A 17219-nucleotide genomic window follows, 5' to 3' on the forward strand; every position below is an offset into this window, starting at 1 on the left:
TTACATTCCCCTATTATTCTGCTTGCTCTATAGTAAAAGTCTTATTTATTTTTGAAAGCACAGGCAGCACAGAAAGGGCAAGCAAGAGTCCCGAATGACATGGAAAAGAAGGCGATTGGCTGGGCATGCTAGAGGCGGGATCTCACCTGGGCTGTCATTCTTGAAGGCGGGCAAGGGACTCTCCTCCAGCTCGGCCTGCAGCCGTATATTAACATGGTTGACCAAGTGAGAGAAGAGCGCCAGGGTGAAGGCAATAGCAGCACTGTACTGTTTGGAATCTGAAAATACAAAAGCACAGAGGAGAATTAATAAAGGTCCTGCTTATAAAGAATACTGGTACCATTCAACATCTCCCTGCAATAAGCAGTTCTATATTCCTAGCAACAGCTAGGGGGAGCTAGAGATCCCACCCTAGGGTAAGTGAAACTGAGCAGCTATAGGCCTAACTGTTAAACTCATTATAGGGTTGCGCCACCTAGAGGACAACACCACCTCTTACACATCTCAGTACAATCTGAACACATCTTCCAAGACATAAGACTATCTGGTTGCTACGGAAAACAAACCTAGTAACCAGACATTTTAAATCACACACCACTGGACATACACAAGATCAGTTCTGAGCTCTCGTCTGTATTACCCAAGTAATGTCCACACGCGGTTACCTGCCCGCTTCAGGCTGTGGACGCTCATCAGACAGATCACCACCATCCTGAAGACAAGCAAGTCGGGCAGGAAGGAATAGCCCCCCTCGTATTCCTCCTCGTCCTCACTGGCCGAGCTCATGTTGAGGGATGTGGGCATGTAAAACATGCAGAGGTTGAAGTCCTCTAGGACGGACTGGCACAGGGAGGTCAGCTCGGCCTCTATGGAACTGCAACGAGGGGAAGAGTCAGAAATTCCAGTAGGTCACACCTTGTCTGTTCTCTTTCCTTTGGTCAGTAACGACTAAGTGCATCCCATATTCAATCAGTACTAATCCAGGTGCAGAGCTCTGATTCCCTGTACTTCCTGCTCCTGGGCTGCTCTCTTTCCCATGGTCAGACAGGAACCTCCCCCTGGGTAAGTGAATCCAATCTCCCCCCAGTACTTACCCAGGTACAGAGCTCTGATTCCCTGTACTTCCTGCTCCTGGGCTGCTCTCTTTCCCATGGTCAGACAGGAACCTCCCCCTGGGTAAGTGAATCCAATCTCCCCCCAGTACTTACCCAGGTACAGAGCTCTGATTCTCTGTACTTCCTGCTCCTGGGCTGCTCTCTTTCCCATGGTCAGGCAGGAACCTCCCCCTGGGTAAGTGAATCCAATCTCCCCCCAGTACTTACCCAGGTACAGAGCTCTGATTCTCTGTACTTCCTGCTCCTGGGCTGCTCTCTTTCCCATGGTCAGGCAGGAACCTCCCCCTGGGTAAGTGAACCCAATCTCCCCCCAGTACTTACCCAGGTACAGAGCTCTGATTCTCTGTACTTCCAAGTACTGGTCACCCCTTTGAGTTGGGATCACCTAATCTGACCATGGGGAAGAGAGCAGCCCAGCAACAGGAAGTAGAGAGAATACCAGCTAGGTTACAAGGAGAGAATTATTTTACCCAGTGGAGGTTCCTAGAGGGGCCAGTTTAACCCTTAGAAGAATAACATTGTATTTCTAACAATAGCTGATATTTCAGTAAGGATGTATAATATCTGTCTATAAAAAGGGAACAGTTCCCCTTTAATATTGTGAGGTGCAGGCCAGCAGGAAGTGGAAATGCCGTGGGTCACATGGGTGGCACTTACCTGCTCTTGGGCTGCATCAGGCTCTGAAGGTGCAGGAAACTCACCAGCAGCCTCTTAATGTCTTTACACCTGAAAGAGACAGAACAGGGAGAATCACTGTGGGGCTCAAAGGCTTTGCCCCGCTCTCTAACACTCGCTAACACGTGCCCCTCGTTCTACCTCTTCTTGCTCGGGGACAGCTTCCGGCTCTCACTCTTCTTCAGCTGGTGGTACATTTTAGCAGCTTTGTCGTACAGCCGCTTCAGGTTGCCATAAGCACCTTCAAACGACACATCCGATTGGATACTGGGGAGAGAGGGCAGAAATATTGTAGTGAGGCCCCAATCCCCTTTCCCCCAATCCCCTTTCCTCCCCACCCCCAATGTATCACTCATTCCCCCTCTCTTGGTAGGGAACCCCATAACCTGACTGCCCTTACAGTAAGGAACCCCTTCCTATGCTGATAGTGAGATCCCCTTTCCTCCCCACCCCCAATGTATCACTCATTCCCCCTCTCTTGGTAGGGAATCCCATAACCTGACTGCCCTTACAGTAAGGAACCCCTTCCTATGCTGATAGTGAGATCCCCTTTCCTCCCCACCCCCAATGTATCACTCATTCCCCCTCTCTTGGTAGGGAACCCCATATAGCCCGACTGCACTTACAGTAAGGAACCCCTTCCTATGCTGATGGTGAGATCCCCTTTCCTCCCCACCCCCAATGTATCACTCATTCCCCCTCTCTTGGTAGGGAACCCCATAACCTGACTGCCCTTACAGTAAGGAACCCCTTCCTATGCTGCTGGTGAGATCTCCTTTCCTCCCCACCCCCAACGAATCACTCATTCCCCCTCTCTTGGTAGGGAACCCCATAACCTGACTGCCCTTACAGTAAGGAACCCCTTCCTATGCTGATGGGGAGATCCCCTTTCCTCCCCACCCCCAACGATTCACTCATCCCCCCTCTCTTGGTAGGGAATCCCATAACCTTACTGCCCTTACAGTAAGGAACCCCTTCCTATACTGATGGGGAGATCCCCTTTCCTCCCCACCCCCAACGATTCACTCATCCCCCCTCTCTTGGTAGGGAATCCCATAACCTTACTGCCCTTACAGTAAGGAACCCCTTCCTATGCTGATGGTGAGATCCCCTTTCCTCCCCACCCCCAACGATTCACTCATCTCCCCTCTCTTGGTAGGGAATCCCATAACCTTACTGCCCTTACAGTAAGGAACCCCTTCCTATACTGATGGTGAGATCCCCTTTCCTCCCCACCCCCAATGTATCGCTCATTCCCCCTCTCTTGGTAGGGAACCCCATAACCTGACTGCCCTTACAGTAAGGAACCCTTTCCTATGGTGATGGTGAGATCCCCTTTCCTCCCCACCCCCAATGTATAACTCATTCCCCCTCTCTGGGTAGGGAACCCCATAACCTGACTGCCCTTACAGTAAGGAACCCCTTCCTATGGTGATGGTGAGATTCCCTTTCCTCCCCACCCCCAATGTATCACTCATTCCCCCTCTCTTGGTAGGGAATCCCATAACCTGACTGCCCTTACAGTAAGGAACCCCTTCCGATGCTGATGGTGAGATCCCCTTTCCTCCCCACCCCCAATGTATCACTCATTCCGCCTCTCTTGGTAGGGAATCCCATAACCTGACTGCCCTTACAGTAAGGAACCCCTTCCTATGCTGATGGCGAGATCCCCTTCCCTCCCCACCCCCAATGTATAACTCATTCCCCCTCTCTTGGTAGGGAATCCCATAACCTGACTGCCCTTACAGTAAGGAACCCCTTCCGATGCTGATGGTGAGATCCCCTTTCCTCCCCACCCCCAATGTATCACTCATTCCGCCTCTCTTGGTAGGGAATCCCATAACCTGACTGCCCTTACAGTAAGGAACCCCTTCCTATGCTGATGGCGAGATCCCCTTCCCTCCCCACCGCCAATGTATCACTCATTCCCCCTCTCTTGGTAGGGAATCCCATAACCTGACTGCCCTTACAGTAAGGAACCCCTTCCTATGCTGATGGTGAGATCCCCTTCCCTCCCCACCCCCAATGTATCACTCATTCCCCCTCTCTTGGTAGGGAATCCCATAACCTGACTGCCCTTACAGGAAGGAACCCATTTCTGGATAATCTTGAGAATAACGTTACCGGGCATATATGCCAAGCACAATTTCAAACTGCCCCCGTGCCCTCTGTTGGCAGAAAGAACTGTGTAAGGGTGGGATTAGCAGACAAAAAGTCAACAGAACAGCAAATGCTGCTCGCCCACAGAGATGGCATTCCTTGGCCCAGCCCCTAGCTATTCCACTACTCGCACGTGTCCATCCCACACACTGTGCTGATTGAGCTGAATGGAATGGAGCTCCCAGTGCCACAGAGCACAATAAGCCCACAGACAGGTGCGGCACTCACCAGCGCAGGTAGCAGTATGTGGCATCCACATGGTAGTACTTGCTGCCAGCCAACGTGCCTAGTTGGTTAAACGGCATCCCTATCACAAGAAAAGAGAGTTAGTTGTTGCTGTGTATGACTACTGCGGCCCTCCTGCGGTAACAAAGTGCTTTCTTCCTGCTGCTGCTGTCCTTAAGTGCGCCTGGATCAAAGGACAGTCAATAGCTCTCTCTTCAGCTGTAACAGAACTACAAATTGTAGCGCGTGGAAAGTGAAGATGCATAGTGCTTACCTACTGTAGGGTCGACGGTGAGAGCCTGGCAGTAGAACCTTTCTGCCAACTTCTCTGTATCCACAACTGCCAGTTCATTCTGGTATCGAGCTGCAGTGAGACGACAGTTGGTCTGATGTGTGCGTATATTATTTTATATATTGTGTATTATAAATGTATATGTATGTATAAATATATATTTACACACACACCCATAAACACACACGATATATATGAACAGGAATGCATCTTACCCAGGTCGCCCAGATAGACCAGGCATCTGTGGCACGCCATCCTCGCCCAATCCATCTCCTTAGTGGAGGCCGACACCGGCTTCTTAAACCCTGAAACGGGAACATAAGTAACAGCTCAATGGCTATGTCTGACTAAGTATATATTCTGGCTGAAATTAAAAATAAAATCTCTGGCACATAGGGATTCCCCTGTACTAAGCCCAATTCAGCAGGAACAGCCCCCTAAGTTTGCCCATAGCCTGTACAGAGAGATACCATAAAACTATGGCACATAGGGATTCCCCTGTACTAAGCACAATTCAGCAGGAACAGCCCCCTAAGTTTGCCCATAGCCTGTACAGAGAGATACCATAAAACTATGGCACATAGGGATTCCCCTGTACTAAGCACAATTCAGCAGGAACAGCCCCCTAAGTTTGCCCATAGCCTGTACAGAGAGATACCATAAAACTATGGCACATAGGGATTCCCCTGTACTAAGCACAATTCAGCAGGAACAGCCCCCTAAGTTTGCTCATAGCCTGTACAGAGAGATACCATAAAACTATGGCACATAGGGATTCCCCTGTACTAAGCACGATTCAGCAGGAACAGCCCCCTAAGTTTGCTCATAGCCTGTACAGAGAGATACCATAAAACTATGGCACATAGGGATTCCCCTGTACTAAGCACAATTCAGTAGGAACAGCCCCTAAGTTTGCTCATAGCCTGTACAGAGAGATACCATAAAACTATGGCACATAGGGATTCCCCTGTACTAAGCACAATTTAGCAGGAACAGCCCCCTACGTTTGCTCATAGCCTGTACAGAGAGTTACCATAAAACTATGGCACATAGGGATTCCCCTGTACTAAGCACAATTCAGCAGGAACAGCCCCCTAAGTTTGCTCATAATCCATACAGAAAAATATAACGAAATGGCAATGAGAAGGTTCACCCAAAACCCATGGGACACAGGCTCTAGGGCTCAGGTAGGTGCAGGTTTTTATAGGGGTGACTGTATTGAGATATATACATATATATGGCAATTAGTGACATTTAGAAGAAACGGGCCATTTGCAGCAGCAGCCTGCAATTCCCAGAGGTACCCAGATCTATAGTTACACTCCCTAAACCTGGCAACACAAACATTAATACCCGTGGCACCTACTGTATTGGCCGGCTCAGCAGGGGGCACCCCCAATGCATAACGGCACCCAATAATAATAATAATAATAAGCAATATATTCCCTATCCCAAAGCAAGGCCATAGGGAATGTCTCACAGGTATATAGCAGGGGGGTCTGTGGGGGAAGCAGCCGGATTGTTTATTAAAGGGAAAGTGACATGTATATGTGGAGGGGTGTCACTATCCCTTTAACACAAGCCCTGCTAATGGGATCCTTCTGCTGACTATATCCTCCCCCGTGCAAGCCAGGGTGCACAAGTGCAGCGGTGCGACCAAGCATGTAGGAAAGAGTCACAGCCGTGTGTTTCCTGCGTGTAATCCTGCTGGGTAACACGGGATGGGAGCACAATAGGGTGCAGCTTGAAGATTATTAGGGTGACTAACCAATGAGCGGGTCGGTGACATGAGTCCAGTCGATGCAGCACTGAAGCTCCAGCTGGTAGTGGGACTGGATGTACAGCAGCAGGTGTTGGTAAAAGCCCACTCCGGCTATCAAGTGAGTGCGGTAGGCACACTCCAAGGCGCTGCGGCTGTGTATGTGCTGCACACGGAATCGAGAGAGACATTAACGTTATTTGTATCATACAGTGTTACAGGGCAATCGCTAACCAGCAGCACCAGTGCATTGTGGGGCAGATAGAATAGGGAAGGGAGCAATAATCCAGGCAGTGCATTGTGGGGCAGAATGAATAGGGAAGGGAGCAATAATCCAGGCAGTGCATTGTGGGGCAGAATGAATAGGAAGGGGAGCAATAATCCAGGCAGTGCATTGTGGGGCAGAATGAATAGGAAGGGGAGCAATAATCCAGGCAGTGCATTGTGGGGCAGAATGAATAGGAAGGGGAGCAATAATCCAGGCAGTGCATTGTGGGGCAGAATGAAGAGGAAAGGGAGCAATAATCCAGGCAGTGCATTGTGGGGCAGAATGAATAGGGAAGGGAGTAATAATCCAGGCAGTGCATTGTGGGACAGAATAAATAGGAAGGGGAGCAATAATCCAGGCAGTGCATTGTGGGACAGAATGAATAGGGAAGGGAGCAATAATCCAGGCAGTGCATTGTGGGACAGAATGAATAGGGAAGGGAGCAATAATCCAGGCAGTGCATTGTGGGACAGAATGAATAGGGAAGGGAGCAATAATCCAGGCAGTGCATTGTGGGACAGAATGAATAGGGAAGGGAGCAATAATCCAGGCAGTGCATTGTGGGGCAGAATGAATAGGGAAGGGAGCAATAATCCAGGCAGTGCATTGTGGGGCAGAATGAATAGGGAAGGGAGCAATAATCCAGGCAGTGCATTGTGGGACAGAATGAATAGGGAAGGGAGCAATAATTCAGGCAGTGCATTGTGGGGCAGAATGAATAGGGAAGGGAGCAATAATCCAGGCAGTGCATTGTGGGGCAGAATTAATAGGGAAGGGAGCAATAATCCAGGCAATGGGATACACAGTGCATCATGGGACTGTATGTATACAGGGAAGGGGGTAATGGGATACACAGTGCATCATGGGACTGTATGTATACAGGGAAGGGGGTAATGGGAGACACAGTGCATCATGGGACTGTATGTATACAGGGAAGGGGGTAATGGGAGACACAGTGCATCATGGGACTGTATGTATACAGGGAAGGGGGTAATGGGAGACACAGTGCATCATGGGACTGTATGTATACAGGGAAGGGGGTAATGGGAGACAGTGCATCATGGGACTGTATGTATACAGGGAAGGGGCAATGGGATACACAGTGCATCATGGGACTGTATGTATACAGGGAAGGGGGTATGGGATACACAGTGCATCATGGGACTGTATGTATACAGGGAAGGGGCAATGGGAGACAGTGCATCATGGGACTGTATGTATACAGGGAAGGGGGTAATGGGAGACACAGTGCATCATGGGACTGTATGTATACAGGGAAGGGGCAATGGGAGACAGTGCATCATGGGACTGTATGTATACAGGGAAGGGGCAATGGGAGACACAGTGCATCATGGGACTGTATGTATACAGGGAAGGGGCAATGGGAGACACAGTGCATCATGGGACTGTATGTATACAGGGAAGGGGCAATGGGAGACACAGTGCATCATGGGACTGTATGTATACAGGGAAGGGGGTAATGGGAGACACAGTGCATCATGGGACTGTATGTATACAGGGAAGGGGGTAATGGGAGACACAGTGCATCATGGGACTGTATGTATACAGGGAAGGGGCAATGGGATACACAGTGCATCATGGGACTGTATGTATACAGGGAAGGGGCAATGGGATACACAGTGCATCATGGGACTGTATGTATACAGGGAAGGGGCAATGGGAGACACAGTGCATCATGGGACTGTATGTATACAGGGAAGGGGCAATGGGATACACAGTGCATCATGGGACTGTATGTATACAGGGAAGGGGCAATGGGAGACACAGTGCATCATGGGACTGTATGTATACAGGGAAGGGGGCAATGGGATACACAGTGCATCATGGGACTGTATGTATACAGGGAAGGGGCAATGGGAGACAGTGCATCATGGGACTGTATGTATACAGGGAAGGGGCAATGGGAGACAGTGCATCATGGGACTGTATGTATACAGGGAAGGGGCAATGGGATACACAGTGCATCATGGGACTGTATGTATACAGGGAAGGGGCAATGGGATACACAGTGCATCATGGGACTGTATGTATACAGGGAAGGGGGTATGGGATACACAGTGCATCATGGGACTGTATGTATACAGGGAAGGGGGTAATGGGAGACACAGTGCAAATCAAATCAAATTCAAATTCAAATTTTATTTGTCACATACACAGTCATACAATTATGATATGCAGTGAAATGCTTAGACGACTACTATTTATGACCTCAAATTAGAATAATATAGAATATAAGAAGTTAAGAATAAAAAGATAAAAATAAATGAACACAATAATGCAATAATTGATATGTATGTAGTGCAATGTAGAACCATGGCCAAATAGTTGGCATGATAATGTGCAAGAGTTACAGTTCAACTTCGCAGTGAGCGAAAAGTGCAATGTGCAATTGTCCCACGTGTGCAAAATAAAAAGGCTTAATCCTTGACAGAAACTCCCAATGGTTCCTAGATCCATGTGATGTTGTTATGATTGAGAGCTCGTATGGCCTGCGGGAAGAAGCTCCTTTTCGATCTCTCTGTATTGGCTTTCAGTGAGCGGAAGCGCCTTCCTGACCGCAATAGACAGAACAGTCCATTGTCAGGATGACTGAGGTCTTTCATTATTTTCCTGGCCTTGGTCCAGCAACGTTTATTGTAGATCGATTGAAGGTCAGGGAGCTTGATACAGATGATACGTTCAGCTAATCGTACTACCCTCTGTAGGGCTTGTCTGTCCTTCATGTTACTGTTCCCGAACCAGGTTGAGATGTTTCCCGTCAGGATGCTCTCTATGGTGCAGGAGTAGAAGTTCCTAAGCACCCTAGAGGGCAGCCTGAAGCCTCTCAGGCGTCTAAGATGGTAGAGACGCTGCCTCGCCTTTCTCACCACGGTATTAATGTGACATGACCATGACAGGTCCTGTGTGATGTGAACACCGAGGTATCGAAAGCTATCTACTCTCTCCACTGGGCTCTTGTTGATGATGGGGGTCTGGTAATTCCTCACCTGCTTGGTACTAAAATCCACTATCAACTCCTTTGTCTTACTGACATTCAGAAGAAGATTATTCCTCTGGCACCAGTTCACCAGATTTCCAACCTCCTCCAGGTAGGCCGTCTCGTCATTATCAGAGATCAGGCCCACCACAACAGTATCATCAGCGAACTTAATGATGGATGTGGAATTTGTGGTGGCTACGCAGTCGAAGGTGTACAGAGAGTACAACAGGGGGCTTAGAACACAGCCTTGAGGGGCACCAGTGTTGAGAGTGAGGGAGGCTGAGACCTGACCCCCCACCCTTACTGCCTGTGGTCTTCCAGTTAGGAAATCGAAGATCCACTGACACAGAGATGGGCTCAGACCTAAGTACTCCAGTTTAGTGATGAGTGTGGAGGGAATTATGGTATTAAATGCTGAGCTGTAGTCGATGAAGAGCATTTTCACATAATTCCCCCCCCTAGTGTCCAGGTGAGATAGCGTTGTGTGGAGAAGATGAGAGATGGCATCATCCGTAGAGCGGTTCGAGCGGTATGCAAACTGCAGTGGATCCAGTGAGTTGGGTAATGAAGAAATGATGAAGTCCCTGACCAGACGTTCAAAGCATTTCATCACTACTGAGGTGAGGGCTACAGGACGATAGTCATTGAGGGAAGTAGGAAGGGGTTTCTTTGGAACAGGGACAATAATAGACTCCTTAAAGCATGTGGGAATCACTGACTGAGATAAGGAAATGTTGAATATCTCTGTGAATACAGGTGCCAATTGATCTGCACAGGCTCTAAGGACTCTACCTGATATGCCATCTGGTCCTGCCGCTTTCCTGGGGTTCACTCTCTTGAAAGCTCTTCTCACATCATGCTCGGAGATGATGAACGTGTTACCGGTACTGACAGATTCTTCCTGTCTGCAGCCAGAGTCGTCAGTATGCATTATACCATATGCATTAGCATCACTACCGACCTTAGCTGCAGACTCGAAGCGAGCATAGAATGTGTTCAGCTCATCTGCCAGGGTCCCGTTCGCAATCTTCATACCAGATGTTGGTGCCTTGTAGTCAGTTATTAACCTTAAGCCCCGCCAGAGGCTCCTAGAGTCACTCTGTTGGAGCTGTGACTCTAGTTTCCTCCCGTAGCGTTGCTTCATCATGGGACTGTATGTATACAGGGAAGGGGCAATGGGATACACAGTGCATCATGGGACTGTATGTATACAGGGAAGGGGCAATGGGATACACAGTGCATCATGGGACTGTATGTATACAGGGAAGGGGCAATGGGAGACAGTGCATCATGGGACTGTATGTATACAGGGAAGGGGCAATGGGATACACAGTGCATCATGGGACTGTATGTATAAAGGGAAGGGGGCAATGGGAGACACAGTGCATCATGGGACTGTATGTATACAGGGAAGGGGCAATGGGATACACAGTGCATCATGGGACTGTATGTATACAGGGAAGGGGGCAATGGGATACACAGTGCATCATGGGACTGTATGTATACAGGGAAGGGGCAATGGGATACACAGTGCATCATGGGACTGTATGTATACAGGGAAGGGGGCAATGGGAGACACAGTGCATCATGGGACTTTATGTATACAGGGAAGGGGCAATGGGAGACACAGTGCATCATGGGACTGTATGTATACAGGGAAGGGGCAATGGGAGACACAGTGCATCATGGGACTGTATGTATACAGGGAAGGGGCAATGGGAGACACAGTGCATCATGGGACTTTATGTATACAGGGAAGGGGCAATGGGATACACAGTGCATCATGGGACTGTATGTATACAGGGAAGGGGCAGTGGGAGACACAGTGCATCATGGGACTGTATGTATACAGGGAAGGGGCAATGGGATACACAGTGCATCATGGGACTGTATGTATAGAGGGAAGGGGGCAATGGGATACACAGTGCATCATGGGACTGTATGTATACAGGGTAGAAAGGAATGGGTTGCAAAGGGCATTGTGGGACAGAACTTACCTTCTTGTTGGTTTTGATGAGCTGAATGACTTCATAGTACACCTTCCTCCATAACACTTCCTCTGCTTTGCGCCCATATTCCACGGGGTGTAGGAACATAAGCTTCACGCACAGCTCCCGTAACCTGTACAGAGGGACAAAGAAGGGGACCCTTACTTACTTACACGCCAGTGTGGCCTTTAATCACGTATTTATGGCGTTACCCTTCTATGTGAACACTGCGCAGGGGTAAAGCCCCTAATTAGCCAATCAGTGGTGCGATAGCGCTAATGTGTTATAAAGGTGGGGAGGGTGAGGCCACTAATTAATTTGCAGTAAATTGTAAATGAACAGTTATTGGTATCGGTGTTACGGCAGCAAATTATCAGCGGCACTCCCCGTCTGATCCAAAATAGCCCCGCCGTCTGGTCTGTGCTACTGGCCTGGCAAGTGTAAAGGCAAAGTAAACCATAAAAAGGTGACAAATACTTTCAAACAGGACGCAAAGTGGTTGTTCACCTTTGAGATAACTAGTATAATGCAGAGAGAGCTATTTGGAATTTCAGCCGTTATCTGGTTGCTAGGGTTGAATTTACCTTAGCAACCAGGGAGTGGTTTGAGAAATTGATTGATATACGAATAGTAGTGGGGTGAAATAGAAAGAGAAGGCATAAAAAGCAACAACAATAAAACTGTAGCCTCGCAGAGCAATAGTTTTTTTTAGTTGCCGGGGTCAGTGACCCCCATTTGAAAGCTGGAAAGAGGCAGAAGAGGAAATAATTTAAAAACAATAAAAGATATCAAAATGAAGACCAATTAAAAAGTTGCTTAGAATTGGCCATTGTGTAACATATGGAAACTTAAAGGTGAATAACCCCTTTAATACTAAGAAACAACTGTTACCGTAGCCCTATTCTCTCCCTCTATAACCTAAAAGTGAATGTTTAGGTTAATATCCCCTTTAACCGCCAGCACTGCACAATCAGAACAGACTGCTGACAGTTAGAGGCCTCATTTCTGCCTTTAGCTCATTCAGCTGCATTTTCAGTGTTAAATTCAGGTCTGTAAAACCTACTCACATGCAGCGTATACTTCCCCTTTAATTACCCAGTTCTGTGGGTCAGGAAGGAAACCCAAAACAATGTTCTGAAAAGGGAATTTCCAGTTACTGCACTCCCAGTACCTGCATGTTACAGCCTACTGCCCCTGATCTGGCCCCTCACTGACACTAAGCAACCCCCCAGTAAGGGCCAGGCCCGACCCAGACACCGGTCAGTACCACAGCAGCCCATATCCAGGCACTGGGTTATACATACTTGTTCCTGAGGCTGATATTCTCCGGCTTGAAAACTTCCTGATAGGCAGACTTGTTGGAAATAATCAGATCCAGCCGGTGCACCGTCTCCACTACGGCCCTGCCAACACAGAGCAAATGGGTTAGCGCCACAGAGCAATGAATGGACTGCACCGCATACATGGATTCACTTACCCAGGGGGAGGTTCCTGTCTGACCATGGGAAAGAGAGCAGCCCAGGAGCAGGAAGTACAGAGAATCAGAGCTCTGTACCTGGGTAAGTACTGGGGGGAGATTGAATTCACTTACCCAGGGGGAGGTTCCTGCCTGACCATGGGAAAGAGAGCAGCCCAGGAGCAGGAAGTACAGAGAATCAAAGCTCTGTACCTGGGTAAGTACTGGGGGGAGATTGGATTCACTTACCCAGGGGGAGGTTCCTGTCTGACCATGGGAAAGAGAGCAGCCCAGGAGCAGGAAGTACAGAGAATCAGAGCTCTGTACCTGGGTAAGTACTGGGGGGAGATTGGATTCACTTACCCAGGGGGAGGTTCCTGCCTGACCATGGGAAAGAGAGCAGCCCAGGAGCAGGAAGTACAGAGAATCAGAGCTCTGTACCTGGGTAAGTACTGGGGGGAGATTGGATTCACTTACCCAGGGGGAGGTTCCTGCCTGACCATGGGAAAGAGAGCAGCCCAGGAGCAGGGGTGCCTGGGAAGCAGTGTAAAGCAGCTGACTGAAACCAATGCAATGGAAAAACACCCCTCTCTGCTGAATGGAGACGCACACACTATTGCCCGTACCCCCCCCCACCGCTCGGTGCCATTAGGGCCACACAATGCAGCAGTTCTGCCGCCCTATTAGCACACACGAGCAGCTGGTGAAGCTCATTTACTAAAGTGGTACCGGCGACACATCTGCCCTCAGGCGCCAGTAACACCTATAAAATATTAATGCCAATAACCAATAGAAAACACATTCCTTCCGCTTATCCCACAATGCCTTGCACAACACAGCAACTGAAGCCTCCGTTTATAGGAAAGGGGGCCCATTTCTCCCCCCCCACCCCCCCGTGAGTTCTGGAAACAAGAGATCTTGCCTCTACAATTGGCTGGGTCTGCCCCCACCCAGATCCGGTTACAGGCACCTATGGGAGGCCCAGCCCAGCAGTGTGGGTGCATTACAGGTGGGAGTGGAGGGGGGATATAACAGGCAGGGGTTAGAAATGCACTTATGGGGTTATGTAATACAAGGCACTTAGTTTGGCCAGATGCGGTTACCCATAGCAACCAATCAGCAGAAACCAGATACAGGATTAAAAGCAAACATCTTATCGGTTGTTATGGGTTACTGCAGGTAACCACTCCATTCCATATATGGGCCTTTGGTTATCAGCACCCAGAATGGCAATGGTTAATTGCTGGGAGTTTGTGCCGCTTGCCCCTGTGCATACGGCCGGGCTCCAACCATGAATGCCATTTTACGTTTGATTGGCCCATGGCCCTACACAGGAGCAGCCAATCAGGTTCCCTATCCTCACTGGAGTATGACTACTCAAAGCAGTTGTGTATGTGACTACAATATTAAGCTGGCCACCCACGGGGGGCTACTGGCTACCTGTCACTCACCTTGCCATCAGTATAAGCCAAAACCATTGCCTTCTCTTCATAGAATGGGGGTTACTATGGCCCAATAAGCAGTAGCTCCCGGGCAAGGGGCACCGCAGCAGAACTGGCCAGGGTCCCACCCGGAGGTACAGCACAACTGTCACCCAGGAAAGTGCCCACCGTGTAGAGTGACAGCTGCGCCATTATCCATAGTGACTGATCCATACACGGGTTATCTTCTGTACCTTCCTCCAGTAACCTCCAAGGCCAACCTGCTCCTCCTCCCCCAGTAACCTCTAATCTGCCCTTCCTCCCCCATACCCCCCCCAATATGCCCTACCTCCACCACAGCCCCCAATCTACCCTTTCTCCCCAGTACCACCTAAGCTCAATTTGTCCCGCTGCCATGGATCTGCCCATCCTCCCCCAGTACCCAATCTGCCCTGCTACCATAGATCTGCCCTTTCCCCCAGTACCCCCCAATGCCCAATCTGCCCTGCTGCCATAGATCTGCCCTTTCTCCCCAGTACCCCCCAATGCCCAATCTGCCCTGCTGCCATAGATCTGCCCTTTCCCCCAGTACCCCCCAATGCCCAATCTGCCCTGCTGCCATAGATCTGCCCTTTCCCCCAGTACCCCCCAATGCCCAATCTGCCCCGCTACCATAGATCTGCCCTTTCCCCAGTACCCCCCAATGCCCAATCTGCCCCGCTACCATAGATCTGCCCTTTCCCCCCCAGTACCCCAAGCCCAATCTGCCCCACTGCCATAGATCTGCCCTTTCCCCCCAGTACCCCCCAAGCCCAATCTGCCCCACTGCCATAGATCTGCCCTTTCCCCCAGTACCCCCCAAGCCCAATCTGCCCTGCTGCCATGGATCTGCCCTTTCCCCCAGTACCCCCCAAGCCCAATCTGCCCCGCTACCATAGATCTGCCCTTTCCCCCAGTACCCCCCAAGCCCAATCTGCCCTGCTGCCATGGATCTGCCCTTTCTCCCCAGTACCCCCAAGCCCAATCTGCCCCGCTACCATAGATCTGCCCTTTCCCCCAGTACCCCCCAAGCCCAATCTGCCCCACTGCCATAGATCTGCCCTTTCCCCCAGTACCCCCCAAGCCCAATCTGCCCCACTGCCATGGATCTGCCCTTTCCCCCAGTACCCCCCAAGCCCAATCTGCCCTGCTGCCATGGATCTGCCCTTTCTCCCCAGTACCCCCAAGCCCAATCTGCCCCGCTACCATAGATCTGCCCTTTCCCCAGTACCCCCCAAGCCCAATCTGCCCCACTGCCATGGATCTGCCCTTTCTCCCCAGTACCCCCAAGCCCAATCTGCCCCGCTACCATAGATCTGCCCTTTCCCCCAGTACCCCCCAAGCCCAATCTGCCCCACTGCCATAGATCTGCCCTTTCCCCCAGTACCCCCCAAGCCCAATCTGCCCTGCTGCCATGGATCTGCCCTTTCTCCCCAGTACCCCCAAGCCCAATCTGCCCTGCTGCCATGGATCTGCCCTTTCCCCCAGTACCCCCCAATGCCCAATCTGCCCTGCTGCCATGGATCTGCCCTTTCTCCCCAGTACCCCCAAGCCCAATCTGCCCCGCTACCATAGATCTGCCCTTTCCCCCAGTACCCCCCAAGCCCAATCTGCCCCGCTACCATAGATCTGCCCTTTCCCCCAGTACCCCCCAAGCCCAATCTGCCCCGCTACCATAGATCTACCCTTTCCCACCCAGTACCCCCCCAAGCCCAATCTGCCCTGCTGCCATAGATCTACCCTTTCCCCCAGTACCCCCCAAGCCCAATCTGCCCCACTGCCATAGATCTACCCCTTTCCCACCCAGTACCCCCCAAGCCCAATCTGCCCCACTGCCATAGATCTACCCTTTCCCCCCAGTACCCCCAAGCCCAATCTGCCCCACTGCCATAGATCTACCCTTTCCCCCAGTACCCCCCAAGCCCAATCTGCCCCACTGCCATAGATCTACCCTTTCCCCCCAGTACCCCCCAAGCCCAATCTGCCCTACTAGTACCATGAATATACACTTCCCCCATAAGAGCTACAGCCCAGCTGTTGGTACCATGGATCTGCTTTCCCTCCATGCCCCCTAGCCCAGCCTGATGCCCAGATATATATATAATGTTGCCCCTGAGTCCCCCCTAGTGCCACCCATACGGCCCCACAATAGCCGCTTTAGGTGTGCCCCAACCATGCCCAAAACATATTCCATGAAGAGCAGAGAAACTACAATTCCCATCAGCCCCCATGTCGCAGTACTTGCAGATGCGGTTGAGCCCAAGCCCCGGGGCCCCCCCATAACAGTAGCAGTGGGGCCGCCACTCACCGGTACAGCCTCTTGGTGTGTAACACCTTGGCCTCGGGTTCGCTCTCGGCGGCTCCTTGGCTCATGGTTCCCGTCACCGCGGTCCCGCCGAGTCCGCCATGTCTGGCACTGCCAAATCTCGCGAGAGCACAAGCGCGCACACAAGCTACACCTGCGGGGACGCGCTCTGCGAGGGGCGGGCTCTGCGTACTGGGCGTGGTTAAACGTGAGTGACAGGCGTTGGGACTTGGGAGAGGCGGGGCGTACAGGTGTTTGCTACAGGTGCGTAGTGAGGCGGAGTCCTGGGGAGAGGAATGCTGGGAAAGTGGCAGTGGCTTGGGCGGGAAATCTTCGGGGAGTCTGGATTTTTTAAAATATATGTGTGTATAAGTTACATACTACTGTGCTGCGTGCATTTTACACACTAGGTGAATGGTATTCCTGTCAGAATAAAGCAAAAACGGCACAGCAGTCTTACTTTACGGCGGGGTATCGAAATAACACAGAGCCCGATCCCAAAGATGGACAAGTTT

General features: G+C 50.5%; 1 protein-coding gene across 1 annotated transcript in view; it reads right to left on the minus strand.

Annotated features, from left to right (window-relative positions):
* smg5 (SMG5 nonsense mediated mRNA decay factor) overlaps positions 1 to 16820 on the minus strand; it is a 28968-nt gene extending 12148 nt beyond the window's left edge. Inside the window, 11 exon segments of the mRNA NM_001079154.1 lie at positions 147 to 278; positions 666 to 874; positions 1773 to 1841; positions 1932 to 2057; positions 4179 to 4257; positions 4450 to 4539; positions 4683 to 4772; positions 6236 to 6392; positions 11493 to 11616; positions 12788 to 12886; positions 16708 to 16820. Of these exon segments, the coding sequence (NP_001072622.1) occupies positions 147 to 278; positions 666 to 874; positions 1773 to 1841; positions 1932 to 2057; positions 4179 to 4257; positions 4450 to 4539; positions 4683 to 4772; positions 6236 to 6392; positions 11493 to 11616; positions 12788 to 12886; positions 16708 to 16772 (1240 nt within the window). The 5' untranslated portion in view covers positions 16773 to 16820.
* Positions 16821 to 17219: the final 399 nt, after the last annotated feature.

Source organism: Xenopus tropicalis, chromosome 8, assembly GCF_000004195.4.
Source record: "Xenopus tropicalis strain Nigerian chromosome 8, UCB_Xtro_10.0, whole genome shotgun sequence".
NCBI classification, from domain to species: domain Eukaryota; kingdom Metazoa; phylum Chordata; class Amphibia; order Anura; family Pipidae; genus Xenopus; species Xenopus tropicalis.